This window comes from Trichogramma pretiosum, unplaced genomic scaffold (assembly GCF_000599845.2).
Source record: "Trichogramma pretiosum strain Unisexual culture from Peru unplaced genomic scaffold, Tpre_2.0 scaffold137, whole genome shotgun sequence".
Lineage (NCBI taxonomy): Eukaryota > Metazoa > Arthropoda > Insecta > Hymenoptera > Trichogrammatidae > Trichogramma > Trichogramma pretiosum.
This window is the reverse complement of record NW_019641636.1, coordinates 123,247-141,787: the sequence shown is the minus strand read 5'-3', so window position 1 is coordinate 141,787 and position 18,541 is coordinate 123,247. Positions and strand designations below refer to the sequence as shown.

Below are 18,541 nucleotides of genomic sequence, written 5' to 3'. Positions count from 1 at the left end.
GATCCCCATTCTCTGAAAGATGGTTTTTCAAATCCATGAGTGTTCACAAGTACAGCGTGTTGAGCTTAACCAAGTTTGCCATATTCCTTAATCCTTATTATTTCTGGACCATGTTTGATAAAAGCCTAACTTTATTATCACTGAGCAGCATGCTATATTACAAGCAGACAATTTTATAAACTCCAACTCTAGTGATTTCATAACTTTTATAATAATATTTAAAACATAAATATAAATATAATATAAAATAGTGGTAAACAAGTTCGAATGAAAACTTAATTTATTACGGAAAGTTAATAAAAGTTATAAGCTGCAGTTGTAAACTAAATTATTATTATTTTTTTTCACTGTTACTATTGGATCAAATTTCAAAAATCATTAATAAAATGACCAAATATTTAAAACACATGTGGCAGCGGATGGAACAAATATTTAAACCTGCTACTTTTCAAGGTAAAATTTATTGATCTATACATTTGCATCATTTATACAAGATACACTTTACTTATCTATCGTTTTATTACATGGCTTGTTTTAAACTTTGCTTGTGATAAACTACAGAATTCATAAAAATATTTATTGGTTGTCAAAGATAAACACACTTGAATATTAAAAATTAATTTACTCACTTTTATTCAATAAGTCTAGCATAAACTTGATATATTTAAAGTGTAAGTTGTACTTGATAAAACTTTCATGTTTTTATAAGAATTGAATATAATCTAATAAATAAAAGATAAAATTCTTCTGTGATTGAGTCGTTGAATAAATTCGAAATTGTTTTTCTTGTATCATTTTAAATATTTTTTCCAATATAACTTTTGAGAAAATCATTGTATTGATTTTATTGTATAATGCTCTATTTTATGGCTAATTTGATGTTTCCTTTATCAATTTCATTTTTGATAAGTAAAATAATAGTAATTGCTTCACAATTCCTCAAAAATATTAAGAGACATAGCCAAAATTGCAAACTTCAAGTATCTTGTAAAAATAATGAATTTATTTTCTTTATTAATCCTTCAAATCGATTTACAATTGTAAACATATTACATTATAACACTTGCATACTCCTTAACACAGCTTATTCATGAAGAGACAATATTATTATGAAGTATGTAACTATCTTATTCCCCTTAAAAAGTTGCGTTAATTAATTTATCCTATTATCACCTTCCGACATCTAAAAATAAGTTATATTTTCTAATTTTAAAACGCCTCGAATGAAGACTTTTATTTAAGTTGTAGATTGAAATATTTTGAATTTTTTTATACAAATAGTAAATCTAGCAATTTTAACAATTGTAAAGATAATATAATAACAAAGTGTGTTGTATACCTACTCATGGGCTAAGCTATAGTTGGTGTAATATGTCAAGAAACAAATTAGAATGAAGTATATATTTTTAAATAGGACATTGAAAAATGAAAATTCTAAAAAATTTGAGTCCTCTAGGTCTACTCATCATGAATCTACCAAGGCTTAATGTTGAATTTTCATTTTTTACACTTTATTTTACTTTTTACAGTGGAATGTAAAAAATTTGTTACATCATGATTTTTGATGTAAACATTTGATGAAAATTTTAAAATTTCTGTCAAATATCATTTTTATAATGTTACAAAACGCTTTAAAAAAGAAAAAATAACATGGAAGTCCAATAATACACTTGTCTCCTTTAACTGAGCTATGTTTGAAGTTCTTTTGATAAGCATTTTTCTAAAACTTGGTCATCAGCTACTCATATGACCCTATACAACGGCTATTTAAAGTTGAAAAATAATGAAAAATTATAAAAATAAAAAAAAAAAGGTTTTTTGGTCAGGCACAAATGGATCCGTGTATTATGGGCTGCTGCTCAAGTCACATGTATCATAATATAATCCTAATACATTTCAAGAACTTCGTAAATCACAAACAGATTTAATGTATGAATCAAACTTGATTAAAATGAAGTTCATGATTTAAAGCAAATTTCATGATCTCTGATTTTTTAGGTTGTTCGTGCCCACCCCGACGGAAATTTTTCTCATGAGAAAGTTTTACTAAGTCTAAAAAAGTCTAAAAAAGTCTTAAAAAGTCTTACAAATGTTCAGATTTCGTACACCTGATTGATAATTTTAAAGAGTTAATAAGAGTTTTTAAAAATTCGTAAAACCTTTTGGAGACTCAATTTTTTATCAAAAATGTCAAGTTTTTTTTTCATTTTTTCTATATTGTTCATATAGTTGCTTGTATAGTTTTTTCACCATAACTTTTGGTGAGCGTGGATACCGATCAAAAAAGTCTTTAAAAATATTGAAAACTTTCATCAACACTATATAACGCTTAATAACTCTTCATAACTCTTTATAAAAATTATTGTAATTTGTAAAAATTTTTTTAAATTCAATAAGCGATTGCTTTACCCGTCTGAATATTTCTATTTACATCATTTAAAACTCTTATAAAGTTTTATTATCTCTTAAAAATCATGGTACGAAATCCGAACATTTATAAGAATTTTTAGTACTTATTTAGACTTTTAAAGAGTTTTTAAGAGTTTTTAAGAATTAGAGTGGCACTGAAATTTCCGTAGGAGCAGGTAACAAAAATAGCCTCTGGTCGACTTATCAAGAAAGTTGTAGTTCTTTTAGGCTGTTAAAACTCTAGGTAAATTAAAAAAGTGCAGTGTAAACTTTTACAACTTGTTTTGATTTCTCCGGATTTTTTACTTCGTAAAATCCAGGAAATCTCGTCATAAAAAAAACTGAGAAAATCTCAACACAAGCATTGATGTTTCACATCTGGTGCAATTATGCGTTGAATATAAACTAAAAAGTACGATTTGGAGTGTGAAAATGCATTTGAAATCCTTCAGAGAGTACGTGTGAATTTTTTCAGAATTTTTCAGACCACTTTGAAAATTTTGTAAAATACGACCATTTTCCGGCCTGTCGAAAAAATCCAAAATGTTCCAAAAAAATTCTTAAAAAATTCTTAAAAAATTCTTAAAAAATTCTGAAAAAATTCCGAAAAAATTCACATGTATTCTTTGAATAAACTTAAACACTTTTCATTGCATAACTTTTTTTTATAAAGTCAATAATTTCAGACTAAAAAATGAGGGAATTTTTATATCGCTGCTCGGTATAAATTCGACATTTTAGAAATATAGGGGCTAGATGGAAATCGTGGCAGCGCGTGTTTTGAAGATTCAGAGAAGATGCACGATTTCTGGTATTATGGGAACCCTCCGAAGGCAGGGCAAGGTAGAAAATCGACTTTGAAAAAAAATTTCAAGTCAAAAAATCACTTTTTTTTTCAAGTGCAAAATAAACAATGATAATGTTCATTTATCACCAAAATGACACCGGATTATGAAAGGGCATACCCAAAAACCTCCGGGTATGGATTTTCATGAAAAAATTTTAACTTTATACATGATTATTTTTAAATGGAAAATTCATGCACAAAATTGCACTTTTGCGCGTTAATGGGTTAAGCAGGCTATTATTGCACGGCACGGTTAGCACCCGAGCGAAGCGAGGGTGCTAGTGCCGTGGTAAGAATGGGCTACTTGAGTTATAAGTATCGCATGCTTTTTTATAGCACTGTGCTAAATTCACGTTTAGGCCCCCTTTGGCGAGATATAAGGTGCTCAAAATAGCGTCGCGGTGTGAGGTTAGCGCACGAGCGTAGCGAATGCGTTAGGTGCGCCGCTGGCCCAAACGTGAACTTAAGCCATGCAGTGCTATAAAAAATTGAAAAATCAAAAAATATATTCGTTTCTTCAAGAAAATGGGTGAGTATAATCACTCATGGTAAAAATTGTATGCAACTATCTGGTAGGTTTTTGTCCCACCTTTTTAACGCCGTTTCCAGATTTTCGCACGTTTCGCTGAGATACTGTTGTTTTTGTACGATGTATTTTTTAAGTATAAAATTCAATAATTCTGAGCTAGCTCCCTTAATTAAAAAACCAGTGAAGCAGAATTACTGGATAAAGTACTTTGAAATGGGGTATTGAAAAGGCTCATATGCCTCTTGTCTGAAAAAATTTTTTTTTCCTTTTTCAGCTTAATACTATGAATAGAAATATATAATTATTCAAATCCCCTTTGAGCCCTTAAGGAGGTACCTCCGTGGAAGAATTATAAAATTGATTCGAACCAAATTACATTACCTAGCCCTATTGTACGATAGAAGGGCACTGTAAAAATATATGTCGCAAGTTCATTACATACAAGGAGACCACATGAGATGCGGGTCACTAAATGTCCTGAAAAATTTTTTATGGTCTCCTGGTACCTAATAATGAAGCCCCGTATGCTTAGTTTGATCCAAGGAGTCTTGGGGTCCATTTTAAAAATCATTTTCTAATTTATTAAAAAATCTTTGTGATTATCTAACTCATAACAGGAAGTCTTAAGGACGCTGTAACGAAAATGAAAAAAACTTTAGATCGAAGTGAAATTTTAACCGGTGATAGTTCATGAAATTAAAATATTTTTGGTAAAATAAAGTTTGAAGTTTCCACGCAAACTTGCGAAATAATAAGATTCAAAGTTTTGGCCATTCAACATTAGATCTTATGGGAATGGGTAGTTTTTCGTTGACTGTGGGCTCAAATCACTTTGTAAGTTATTGAAGTTAATATATGTTATAGGCAATTTTATTAGTTTTCCAATGATATAATAAAAAATGTTTCCAGATAAATAAAAAAGTTATGATTCTTTGAAAAATGTTACCACAGCCATACCAAGTCACATGACGTAAACTGTATAGCTCTGCATGTAAATATGAGCACAGCTGTAGCAGACGCTGCTGTCTACAGTGTGCCGTGCAACCCAAGTGCATCTTAGGTCGCTACAGCCTCCTTAAACAAAAAATTGAAAAATGATCAAGTCTTAGAATTAGTCAAAGAATACGTTTGAATTTTTTCAGTATTTTTCAGACCTGTCATTACCTGTTTTCAAAGGTCTCTGAAATTCTTAAGAAAAACGTAAAAACGCGTCAAATTTGGGCCTTTGAAAATAAGTGATTACAGGTCTCAAAAACTCTGAAAAAAATTCAGACGTATTCTTGGACTAATTCTAAAACTTGTTTATTTTTCAATTTTTCGTTTTAAACGTCCTGTTACGAGTTAAAAAATCATAACGATTTTTTAATAAATTAGAAAATGATTTTAAAAATGAACCTTAAGACCCATTGGATCAAACTAAACATACGGGGCTTAATTATTAGGTACCAAGAGACCATAAAAAAATTTTCAGGACATTTAATGACTCGCATCTCATGTGCATACTAGTATGAGTAAAACATTTTTAAATTTTGTCTTTTGCAAGTAACGATAATTTTGTACACTTCATAGGATATTTCATAAGTTATAAGACGGATTTGCGTGTAATTTTTTGAGTCCTTTAATAAACTATCGCAGTGCCTCGTGTTAAATTTTCATAATCTTTCACTACGTTAGTACAGTGCAATAAATTGAAAACTTTTATACTTTTGGTTTGTCAGTATAGAGTGAAGAACAAATTTACTCTCGATAATATACTTTTTATGATAACGGTAAATAATTTAACTTTCGGAAAACGAGAAGTTGCGATTTTCCAATTCCAAGACATGTTAAGGAACTCAAAATAAGAATCTAATTATGTGTTGAATTTAGTTGGAAATTTTTTTAATCGCATAGAGTATCATACAAGTTGTTTGCTTTCTTCATACCCCATCCTACTTTTAAATTCAGTTGAACTTAATTAAACTTGAATTCCAAATTTTCATAATGATATGTTGACTTTTATTCGCTTGACTCATTTCAGATAATTTAGTCTTTGACTTAGCTGGGTACACTAATAAATCAATCACTCAATCTGAATTAAATGGTGATGGATTGCTACTAGCTGTTCCAAAGCACAGGCGGTCTCTCGAAAAACGTTTATCCCACAGATTTGGATGGCCGGAGTATCATTGGAAACCTCTTAAACCTAAAACAAATTTGAAATTATGTAAAACTTGTGGTCATCATTATGAATTCGGAAGTATTTGTGGTAAGTTAAGTCGATTTTTCATAACACTATTTTATGACTTTAAATCAAAACTATTATGAGTGAAATAAGTTATAAGAAGCGTAAAAATTTTTATTTTTTATGTACCTGTAAGAAAAAAACCGGTACTTGTAAGAAAAAATTCGCCACCCATTCATTGTCAAAAAGCTTCCTCATAGAAAAATGTTTTTTTTTTTATGTATGACTACTTATATAAAGTAACTAAAGTTTTATTATTGATGAATTAATTATAAATCTTCGATTAAAGATGATAAAAGAGAGAGAGAGAGAGAGAGTATATTGTATTCTGAGTACCTAACTTACTAATTCTATGAGAAAGCAAAAGTACAACTTTTCATTTTGAGTCCGACTTTCATAATATTCCGCGAATCTCTACGTTCTAGATTTCAATTGTCTAAAAAGTAAGAAAAAGACAAATCTATTGGTACTCGTTCGCGGTCAATACGATTTTTTCCCATGTTTCGGACCTTGAAAAGACTTTGCACCTATTTAATTTAATGTAAAATTTAATGCCCTTTGAGAATCTTCAAATTTAAGATTTGATGCTCCGTTAAAAAGTTATGATTGTTTAAACAAAAAGAGATGTAAAAATTTGTGCGAAAAATGGCTTTTAAGAATTATTTTCGAATTTTCGCAATATAAAAAAATTAAGATACAAATATGATCTAAAGTGATCATAGGTGTAGAATAGGCTGGAAGCGAAAAAGTGATGTATGTACCAAAAAAATAATCTGTGCAAAATTTCAGCTCATTTAAATTGAGATGACCCGTGCTGCCAATCGCTTAAAGATTTTTAATTTGATTTAAATTAATTTCTACTGCTTCTTTACAGCAATATTCAAATGGCTCTATGGCCGTCAATTTTTAAGCAAATGAAATTTGAAACCAGTCAAATTAAAGGTATTTTTAAGACTATTTCAAAGTTTCGATTGCTTCAAAATTAACTGCTCTAGAGCCGTTTGAATATTGCTGAAAATGGAAAAAAATCGCAATTTTTCTGGTTTTATAATAAGTGAGGTTCACTCGGAGAAACACCAATTTTTTTCTTAACCCCGGGGTATGTTTTCGTGTATAATAAGCTAAAAAATTACGTAGATTTTGACCGAAATATTGCACCCTAGCCCCGTATAGCAGCATTTGAAATATTCGTAATTTCTTTGCTTTCATTCGCCTAATGCTCACATGAACTGTAACATTTTCTAAATACTACTAATGATTAAAAGCATCTCAAGACCTATTTTTTAAGTACTGAAACGCGCTTATAGGTACCTCAGAGCCTAATCTATAGCCAAATTAAAAATATAATCATTAATGAAGTTGAAAACTAGAATCGCAATCGCAAAATAGTGTAAAATACCATGAAAGTAAAAAAAAAGTTGTTCGTATACCTCCAATTGGCCTATATTGTAATATATTCATCGATACATCAGAATACAACTTCTGATAAAGTAAGGTAACTGAATCACCATTACAGACAATTTGGTAGCTTGCGAAGAGCCAAAAAACATGGAAAATGATGAAAAAACCATGTTTTTTACCAAACTTTATCAGAAGTAGTATTTGTATTTGTATGAGAACATGTTTCAATACTGGCCAATTGGAGGTATACGAACAACTTTATTTTTTAACTTTCATCGTATTTTACACTACTTTTTCAATTGTAAGGGATTTCGAGGTTATAAATGTCATATTTGAGTACATATTTGAATTCTACATCAAATTTTATATGAAAAAACACGGTTTAGAAATTTTTTCCTATGCACCCTAGAAAAGCAGAGTAATAGCAGAATATCCTCAAAACATGAAAATCCAATTTGAGCCCCTATAGATCAATGAGGGTTGGACCTGGGGGGCTGATATTTTCAGGATTTTTATTTTTCATTGTTTTTTTGAAGAGTACATGGTTATTTTCAACTTTATTTTTTTGGCCTGCAACACCTGTTGTGGAAAATGCCGCATATTAAAATTGATTTGAAAATGTTGAATAGAGTCAAATTCATTGGTAATATAATGCAGACTGACAAGGAGAGCTCTCCAAGTCCGGGTCACCGAATGCCCTGAAAATTTTTTTGTGATCTCCTAGTACATGATGATGAACCCCTATATTGTTAGTTTGATCTAATGGGCCTTTTAACAATACTTTTACGCATGATCAAGATTTGAATATTATTTAACGATAATAAATACCATATAATAGCCTATCATGGTATAAGGCTTAAAACAGTTAATTCCAACTGACTGAAGAGCATTGTTACTTTGTCTTTTTCAAGTTTTTAAACACTTATCCAAAAAATAAACACTGTAGCTCAATTGGTACACTATGCAAGTCTCAAAGAGCGAACGAATTTGAGCTAAAATTAAAATACTTTACTATGAGTATTGATGCAAAAGATTGAAATAAAACTTTTAAATTATTAAACTCACTGTTCCTTCTTTTCATAACTTAACTTAGTTGCTTTTCTGCATTTGTAAATTGAGCGTGTCAACAGTTTAACAGTGCTTAAAAAGTGTGAATTTATTGTGTTGATTTATTGGGGAAAAGAAAAAGAAGCATAACTGATTGTATCATCGCCAAATCACATTATTTATTTATCTTTATCATTGGCGACTTCCAGCATCATTGATGAGGTAATCTGGCACTTAAAACGTAATCGATGAAGTGTCAATAATGGATGAAAAGAAGGAACAGTGAGTTTAATAATTTAAAAGTTTTATTTCAATCTTTTGCATCAATACTTATAGTAAAGTATTTTAATTTTAGCTCAAATTGGTTCACTCTTTGAGACTTGCATAGTATACCAATTGAGCTACAGTGTTTATTTTTTGGATAAGTGTTTAAAAACTTGAAAAAGACAAAGTAACAATGCTCTTCAGTCAGTTGGAATTAACTGTTTTAAGCCTGATACCATGATAGGCTATTATATGGTATTTATTATCGTTAAATAATATTCAAATCTTGATCATGCGTAAAAGTATTGTTAAAAGGCCCATTGGATCAAACTAACTATATAGGGGATCATCATCATGTACTAGGAGATCACAAAAAAATTTTCAGAGCATTCGGTGACCCGGACTTGGAGAGCTCTCCTTGTGAGTTGACACTCGGTACTCACTACTGAAATTTGAAATAAATCGAAAAGTATTTGTGAAAATTAATTTAAAATTTTTTTAATCATAACAATTGATTTTTATAGTGAAAGGTTGCATTACGGATTGTAACAATACTAAAAATAGACGAAAATAGAAGCAGTTAAAATTTGACAAAATTTCAATGAAAATTTTGGTTGCGATAATTTTGTTGCGGAATGTTGATAAATTCACTACTCGAGCCCCTGAACCACCGTGGTGCAGAGCATGAGCAAGGACGCGGCGGTCATTAAGGATTGGGCCAATCGCAATGGACCTTAACTAAACTCGACCTAGACGAAGGCAATACCGTTCGCCAACTCCAAATAGCGTCGCTTCATCGACAAGTTAAATGTTCCCTTCCGCGGCTGATTGTGGAGGAAACAATCATTCTGTTGGTGAACAAGGTCTGTAATTTCGGCGTCGCAACGTCTCATTACATGTTGTGGGCTTTGCACGCTCGTGGCGTGTGCTCATGGGTCCACGATGTCCTCCATGGTCTGCATTATAGGCGGGCATGCTCAGTTGCGCCCTCAGAAGAAAGCTCGTGCTGACTCTGTTGCTACCTTTAATGGATTATAGCTGCTTAGTATGTCGGAATACCTCAACATTGAGTTATACTATCTCTGGCATTTAGCTACACGCTTTGTCTTCGGCCTTGCCTTGCAAGGATGAGCTGCGTTAATGTTGAAGAGAAAAGAAGATTCTTGTTTGCTGTACTGATGTAGCGGACCGTGTCATCGCTGCGTCAGCGTTACCGTGGCAAAATGTTCCATCGATGGATCGTTGTGACGGCGCTGCGAACCCAAAGCAGTTCTCTGCCTCAACGGATGGTTCTTGATTCGATCTCTGAGTTGCAGCAGCGGTCTTTCATCATCGAGGGAGTGAGACAGTGGAACGAGCTGTCGATACCTGTTTATGATACAGATTTGCTTCTACTTTTTCGTCAATGATTGCATGCCTACCTCGTGGGCTTGCGATGGAAGGTATCTGTTTGACGTGCAACACTTTTTTGCACCAAAAATCTGTACATTTTTTTAATCATATGAAAAATGAAAACTTTTTAATAGTGAAGTGATACTTCTATAGGCGCGTTAGGTATGAGGAGTAAGTTGGGAAAAATGAACGTACATACGTACGTACGGGCAAGCAGCGCGGTAATCTTAGCAATATAGACCGTTTATAGACAGGGTACTTCGGTTTGGTTCACGCTGGCAGCTGCTAGCTAGTCGTATCGGTTGCGAAGCTTTAGGCGCGTGTCTACTGCTACGTGCTTGGAGCTTGTGTCTATGTAACGTCTACGCGGCGTCTTGTAACTCTGTCTCTCTCGCGCGCGTAGCTTGGCCAGCAGCAACAAAGTATAGGAATCTTGTATAGCTCGCACTTCACGCACATGTCTGTACTCACGAATTGCGATAAATGATATAAGTGCGTTAGCGTGAAATATGATTCTGCTCAATCGCGTTTGATCGGTAATTGAGGTAGTGTAGGTAGCGGGCTCGGAACTCACTACCGAAACATGTAACTAACCAAAAAATATTTATGAACAAGTAAATTAATTAATTTTTACAATTCAATGACAAGTATTATCTAAAAAATTTGGAAAAGTAAATCGAAAACATTGAGTTAGCTGTCCACAGGCAGCTATCAGAAATGGAACTTTTTTAAAACTAATGATTCAAAAATATCAGATATAAAATTAGAAAAATCTTGAAAAATTTACAAGAATAGTATGAAAAAAGCATTGAAAAAGTCAGAAGTCAGGAGTTTTTTAGAAATAATATAAAAAAAATTAAAGTTCATCCAAGTCACAATGTGATTGAAAAACAATCCTCAACGAACTACCCTAAAAATAGTAAAATTTTATAAAAAATATGGTTTTAAAAAATGAAAATACTGAAATGCCTAAATATAAGTCTTGTTGTAGTAGCATAATGATATAACTCTGGGGTCTCAAAAGGAATTTTATTACTCGGAATTCTACGACTTAAGGGCTCAAAGGGGGCTTGAATGATTATATATTTCTATTTATAGTATTGAGCTGAAAAAGTGAAAAAAATATTTTTTTCAGAAAACAGACATAAGAGCCTTTTTCAATACCCCATTTGAAAGTACTTTGTCCAGTTAAATACTTACAAACACATAAATTAACTTGTATCAGCCTATGACCCTTCAGCGAAGAGCACTGAGAATATCTAAGCTGTTTGTCGTAAGATTGTAAGTGATGGCTTGACACGACTAAGTTCTCGGTCATTTCATTTTCTTCGATGGATCATTATCCATCAACGCAACCTCAAGCTAAGCATAAGATCAACTTTGACTACTTCCACATACAATTTAATAAAATATTTTATTCATTAAGGATTATTTTTGATAAATTTTAATAAAATATTTTATTAAATTGTATGTGGAAGTAGTCAAAGTTGATCTTATGCTTAGCTTGAGGTTGCGTTGATGGATAATGATCCATCGAAGAAAATGAAATGACCGAGAACTTAGTCGTGTCAAGCCATCACTTACAATCTTACGACAAACAGCTTAGATATTCTCAGTGCTCTTCGCTGAAGGGTCATAGGCTGATACAAGTTAATATATGTGTTTGTAAGTATTTAACTGGACAAGGTACTTTCAAATGGGGTATTGAAAAAGGCTCTTGTGTCTGTTTTCTGAAAAAAATGTTTTTTGCACTTTTTCAGCTGAATACTATACATAGAAATATATAATCATTCAAGCCCCCTTTGAGCCCTTAAAAAGTATAACTAATTTTCAGAATTTCGACTTACCTAGGTAATTTAGGCTGCTGTATTCAAGTAAATTGCCGGCTTCTTGAAGTCATTTTTGGTTGAAAAAAGGGTCGGAAAACTCGAGAATTTTTCCATTCCACCAGATGTCGTTTTTACTTATATTTTGATGCATTTTGAAATAATGTGATTTTCAGGTATACATAATATCTTAGAATAAATTTGAATAATATTTTTTCAGGTAATTGTTATGCTAAAACAAAGCAAGAAACTGATATTCTACAGAAGGACATGGATTTTGGTTGCGGTTTTACACAAAACTTATCTGTTATATCTAAAACTGCGATAAGTGGATTAAAAATTTTTTGCAAGGTCAGTATTAGTAGACTTATTCAAACCAATTGAAGGAAAGAATGAAGTTTTGGAAGGCAATGTCAAAAATTACATGTATTTTAACTTCTTCAAAAAAAAATAGTTGCAATGAAAAACTCAAGATTTAAGGAGATATAAAAGTCAACGAAAATATCAAAATTTTAATCCATTTAAAATACATGTAAGCTTGAAACCACTTGGGGTCCACCATAAGATAATTTTTTCTGTATCTGCTTTTTCATTTTTTAATCGATTAGAAAACGCCTAGGTTGGGGGAGAGGCAATACAATCAAATCGGGAAATAACGGACACCCGGACGTGTCATCCTTCGAAATAATAATTAAAACCAATGCCAATCCATTGGTAAAGAGCTTCCTCATAGAATAGTACTTTACGATACAAGTGCCATAAGTATGCTATTAGGACCCTCGCTGCGCTCGAGCCCTAAACTACGCCGTGCCAAAAAGTGTTTCCATGGCACGAGTATCGTACATTATTTTATAGCACTGTGTTAAGTTCACATTTATGCCCCCTTTTCCGAGTCATGAGTCGCACTTTCTGGTACCGCGCAGAGAGGTTAGCGCACGGCGTATGCGAGTGTGATGCGAATGGTGATGGTTATCGAGTTAAAAATTCTTGAACGATAGGTTTCATTTTTTATTTTTGATTTCGGCTGAGAACGTTCAAGAATTTTAACTTAATAATTATTAACTTTACGAGAAAAAGTTATGAAATAAAAAGTGTTTAAAATTGATCAAAGAACACGCCTAATTTTTTTTAGAATTTTTGAGCGATTTTTGGATTTCTAGATAACACCATTTTTTCAAAAATCCTAAAATCGTTACAAAAGTTCTGAAAAAAATCAGGCGTGTTCTTAGATCAATTCTAAACACTTTTTATTCTACAACTTTTTCTCGTAAAAATGATAATGATCGAGTTAAAAATTGTCGAATTCATTTTATGACATACAGGTCTTCGGGAGTCAAATTTATGATCGCCATTTTGGATTTCGTAATTATAACTATTTTACAATAAAGTATACATGCCATTGAACGAATTTAAATGCGTGAGACGCACAAGCGAACCTTATTTCCGTGTTGAAATTTGAGTTAAACGAGATTTTTTTCTCGAAATTTCATGTTTTTTTTTACAAAATTGCTTATAACTTTTTATTCAATATATTTTTGAAAATTCTGACCCCAGATTTGAACAGTACATCAAATTTTACGTAAGAAATGATGTCTGAAAAGTTTTTTAAACAATTTTTAGTCGGTGTAATTCATCGCTATAAATGTTGTCCACAAATGGTCATTTCAGGCGTTAAATGGTTAATTTGATGAATACTTGACAAAATTAATTTGATTTCAATAACATCATAGACGAGAAATTTTTAATGGGGTACAAGTTGAGATTACAAATTTAATACTCGAGGAAAATACTTTATAGTTAGTATTAATTATGAAAAACTAGCTAACTTACTTACTCCCATATGTACTCTTTCTTACTTCCCAAATGGATTTTTTTTTCATCACTCGTATCTAGTTAATATTGCGTATTTTGGGGACTATGAATACACTTCTTCGCGTCACTTTTTGCGATGGATCGATTAACAGAGTCAGAATTATCGTATCTTTCATAGATTTCAAATGAAAATGTTAAGGAAACAAGATAATTTTTCAAGCCCATATTTAAAAATACTTCAAAATTATCAAAATAGTTCAAATTTTTTTACTTTAATGGTAAAACATGTTCATACTACACCTTATTGTCCAAAAAAATGTTTACACAAGCTCTGGAGAACTGACTATTGTGTTATAAATCACTAGCTGCATGATCTTGAAAAGAGTTTATCATCAATATTGGGATGTCGAAATCTTTAAAAAAGTACACACATCCACTTGAGCGGAGCAGAATTCGGAAAAATTGTGTACAACTTTATATACCTGTCTAAATGTGAGAATTTTTAAGAAAATCAATATTTTATTCACACTAAATGCCATACTTGAGAAGGTTTCCTTGCAAAGTTCACAAGAAGTACATTAATCAATATCGATAGATTTTGACCTCCCGAATCCAATGTTATAACGCTTATATGTCCAAGCCAGGCAAAATCTCGAGAAAAACGCGATCAAAGTTTCGAAAATTAACATGGGCAACATAGAAATGCATGAAAATTCGAGCTACATTTACAATTTATGAAAAGAAATCAAAGTTCGCGGGGGAATGATTATATACAAATTGTAGAAAAAGTTTTTATCTTTCAAAAACCGTGTTTCAAAGTAGAGGTAGCCTGCCATTTTTTCAATATTTTTTAAACACAAGACGCGAAAACAAGACTTTTTCAGCTCATTTTAGGGCTAGCAGGCGACAAGCCAGCTAACTTAACCCATTTTACTGTGCGAACTCTCAATTGACTAGCGTGTTACCCAAAATTCTGCTCCACTCAAGTGGATGTGGGTACTTTTCTGAATATTTTGACGCCCCATAGATAAATATTTATGATAAACTCTCTTCAAGATCATGCGGCTAGTGATTTATAACACAATATTCAGTTATAGTTTATAACACAATAGTTAGTTCTCCAGAGTTTGGGTAGGAGTTTTTTTTGGGCAATCAGGTTGTAGTATATGAACATGTTCTACCGACAAAATAAAAAATTTGAACTGTTTTGATAATTTTAAAGTACTTTTAAAAATAGGCTTGAAACACTATCTTGTCCCCTGAAGTCATTTTCGCCAGTCCCCGAATCACAATTCTCTTGTATATGAGGAGCGTGAAGTGTCACTGCTCGTCTGCCATACTTGCCATTTGGAGCGCGACATACGCACCTCGATATGTATTATGTAGCAGCTATTGATGTACATCTCTGCGTTAGACGTAAAGTAGCCTGCAGTCTGAAGCACATTTTTATCTAAAATTTTTAGCGTGATAACATTTTTTTTCAAAGTTTATTTTTCTTTCAATCGCTTCTGTGACCCTATAAGTGTAGGAACGAAGGACAAAGAAATATAAATATATTTAGTAGTGAGGAGCTTTATTTAGTGAGACTAGCTCGTCTCGGAGGTTGCAGCTGAACTGAACTGTCTGATTAATTAGTTTTATCGCCTGGCGACGATAAAACAAAAGGTGAACATTTTAGCAGTTCAATTACTCAAATTATATATGTACGATAGCGGTGAAGTGAGTCGCCACATAAGTATATATGGCTTGTTATAACATTTTTTTCTGTACATATACATCGTTAAACTGACTGCATTTTGATCCCGGAATCCATAGAACTTTTAATAATTGGGATATATGTTATCAAATTTACATAAGGTAAAGTGGGGGGGAAACGCCAGCTCGGGGAAGATGCCATTTTGCTATATTATCGTTGTAAAAAAGAAAATTTAGATAAGTGACCTATTGGAATTTGCGCTATGATTATCCGATTACATCAATACGAAATAGCTAATTTTTCACTGCTATTACCAGTCGATTTTCAAGCGTCAAAGGTAATGGTTTCAAATATTCGTTAAGTTTTCAATGAAATGTTTAAGTGAAAATTGTTAATGATAAGTGTTACCTTGGAGATTATTTTTTTGCAGCTGCATAAACCTAAATCATCTACTTTTTTATTAATGACTTTGTAAAAAAAATAGGTATTTAGGGGAAATGCCAGTACGAAAATCGGGACAAGATGCCACAAAAAAAATTTTTTTCCGTAAAATAAATTTTTTAATATAAAATAGTGTGATTGAGTAACTCATTGACTTTTAAGTGTTTAATATTCATATTTTATTCATTAGTGTGCATTAAAAAAGGGGTTTTTCATTGTATTCAGATAAGTGGCATATTGCCCCAATCGGGGTGGCATCTTCCCCACATGCTGGGGGAAAACGCCACTTTTGAACCAAGTTGCTAAATATGTTATATTTATTAAAATAATAATATAAATATAATTTTGTTTTTTTTAAACGTGTTTTTTACAATCCTCAATGCTTAAGATTTGATTGCATACATTCATTACTTTTTTATTCCAATGTTTTCCTTAGCTATGGCGTATTACCCCGCTTTACTCTAGTACTTTAAGATAAGTGAAATCACCAAAAATCAATAATTCAGCTGAGCCAAGCGAAGTCCTACTATTGTTGAACCAGAACGGCCTTGTAAACACGATGTCTCAATAACCTTTCAAGTGATTGCATCCAAATTTTTATAATACCTTTCTAACGATTGGAAGATGTGCTGTATAAATTTTGGCATTGATACGACTGTTATGGATATACATAACGCAGCCGCGTATATGTATTCGCATACGTTGACCGCCAGTAGCGCCAGGCGTGGTGGCCTCAGGTCCGAACGCACACGCGTCACGCAGATCTTCTTAAGCGAGCAGCAGACGTTCCGATATTACACAGTTATATGCGAATCACCTTTTTTATATTATTATTATTACCTTTTTACGGTTGTCGCTTTAATTTATTACTATAAACTTCCCAATACTAATACACTTCCCAAGGGTGTTTTTTTTTATTTTACCACCTGACATTTATTCCATGGTTCTGGTTGAACTATAATAACACTAATGTTTGAATTGAATGAAATTTTTCGTAATAAACAATTAAAACTGATATTACTGAAAAATTCAAAGGGTAATCGTCAGTATGTTTATTAGTTATCGATTGAAGTATACTCATTTATTTAAATTGATTGATATTCTTATGATTTATTCAACAATTATTTGGAATTATTTTATTCTAAAAAATTTAATTATAAAAATATTCGGTAAGATAAGAAAATTTTGTTTTTTCTATATGCTTTAAATAGTATGCATAAGTTAATTAAATTAATTTATCATTTGATATATAAGTATAGTATTTAATCATAATTGTAACCTATTAAAATAAATTGTTCGCTTAGCTTTAGCAGCAATTGTTGCCACAAGTCTGAAAATTTTCTAATTATGCTGTTTGATAATACGTGAAAACAAGATCACAGGCATTATTGTGTCAATCTCTTGAGCATTACAGGCAAACCCCGTTATTCGGAGCCCCGGTATTCGCGAAATTCCCGTATTCCATGATTTCACAATCGTGGACAAACCCTGCTATTCGCATTAATTGTTTCGTACATTCACGGTTTATATACACGTATGTACGAGTAAATTTGGTTCCATAACAACATTCAGGCTGTTGGCAAATTCATTGTTTTTAGACTTACAATGTTTAGAAATTCTATTTAGATTATATCTATTTATTTTTTATATATTTGTAGCGAACAAGCGAGGCTTGCAGCTAAGTTTAGCGAGGAAGTGTCATCCAGCCTAACGCTTGATAATGAGATTACGAGCAGTCGGTTATCTGATCTCATGACGATCTTGTCGAGACACAATAATAAAAGAGTAATTTGTGAGAATTCCTCTTTCAGAAAGAGTAAATAACATCGATTACTCTTTTTCGAAAAATGCTGAGTGGAGAAGAGCGTAATTCATTCCAATTACTTTTTTTTGAAAAGATTACTTTGTGCATAGGAATTTTTTACGCAGATTACTCTTTTTGAATATTAAAAAAATATTTTATTATAAATACACTAATTTTCGTCTTTTTGTATACAATAAAATGAAAAATAATTGCTTTGGTAAAAATTCAATAGTTTAGGAGTTATAGCCATATAAACAATTAATTTGTTTATAACAAATTACTCGACCATTTGAGCGAGGTGAGAGTTAAAAATTAGGATTCAGCGGGTCAAAATACATAGAAATACACTTTGTTTTTTGTGGGACCTTACAATGCATACAAAACCCCCTCAGCGCCTAGACTATTTTGTCTATTCTCGGTAATAAAACTCGTTAGCTATTGTAATAAATTATTTATGTTTTTTCTTATTTGTACAAATGATTTAACTATCCATACTTTATGCCATCGCTATCCCCCTCTCGTCCCTCGTTTAACAATAAAAGTTTCACTTAACTAAACTATAAAAAACTGGACAATTGACAAGATAAGATTATGTAATGTATTGATTTCACCATTCTTCAATTGATGAATAAAAATTAATCAAATTTTTTTTGCAGGAGCATAAGATAGCAGAATCAAAAAAAAAGGATTCAAAATGGTTCAACCAAAATTTACTGGAGTCTTCAACGAAAAAATAAATTATGACTAGGCAATTTCGAATTTTATGAACTTTTCAAATATAACAAGTTCTAAAATGTATAAATTTTTCAAACAGATTATATTAAAATTCTAAGTATTACAAATGACATG

General features: G+C 31.8%; 1 protein-coding gene across 1 annotated transcript; it reads left to right on the top strand.

Moving 5' to 3' along the window:
• Positions 1-386: 386 nt before the first annotated feature.
• On the top strand, positions 387-18,465 carry LOC106658077 (39S ribosomal protein L32, mitochondrial). Its single transcript, XM_014379895.2, has 4 exons — positions 387-453; positions 5,806-6,033; positions 12,160-12,290; positions 18,349-18,465. The coding sequence occupies exons 1-4, from the start codon at positions 387-389 to the stop codon at positions 18,427-18,429; spliced, it is 507 nt and encodes a 168-aa protein (XP_014235381.1). The 3' UTR covers positions 18,430-18,465.
• The last annotated feature ends 76 nt before the right edge of the window (positions 18,466-18,541 follow it).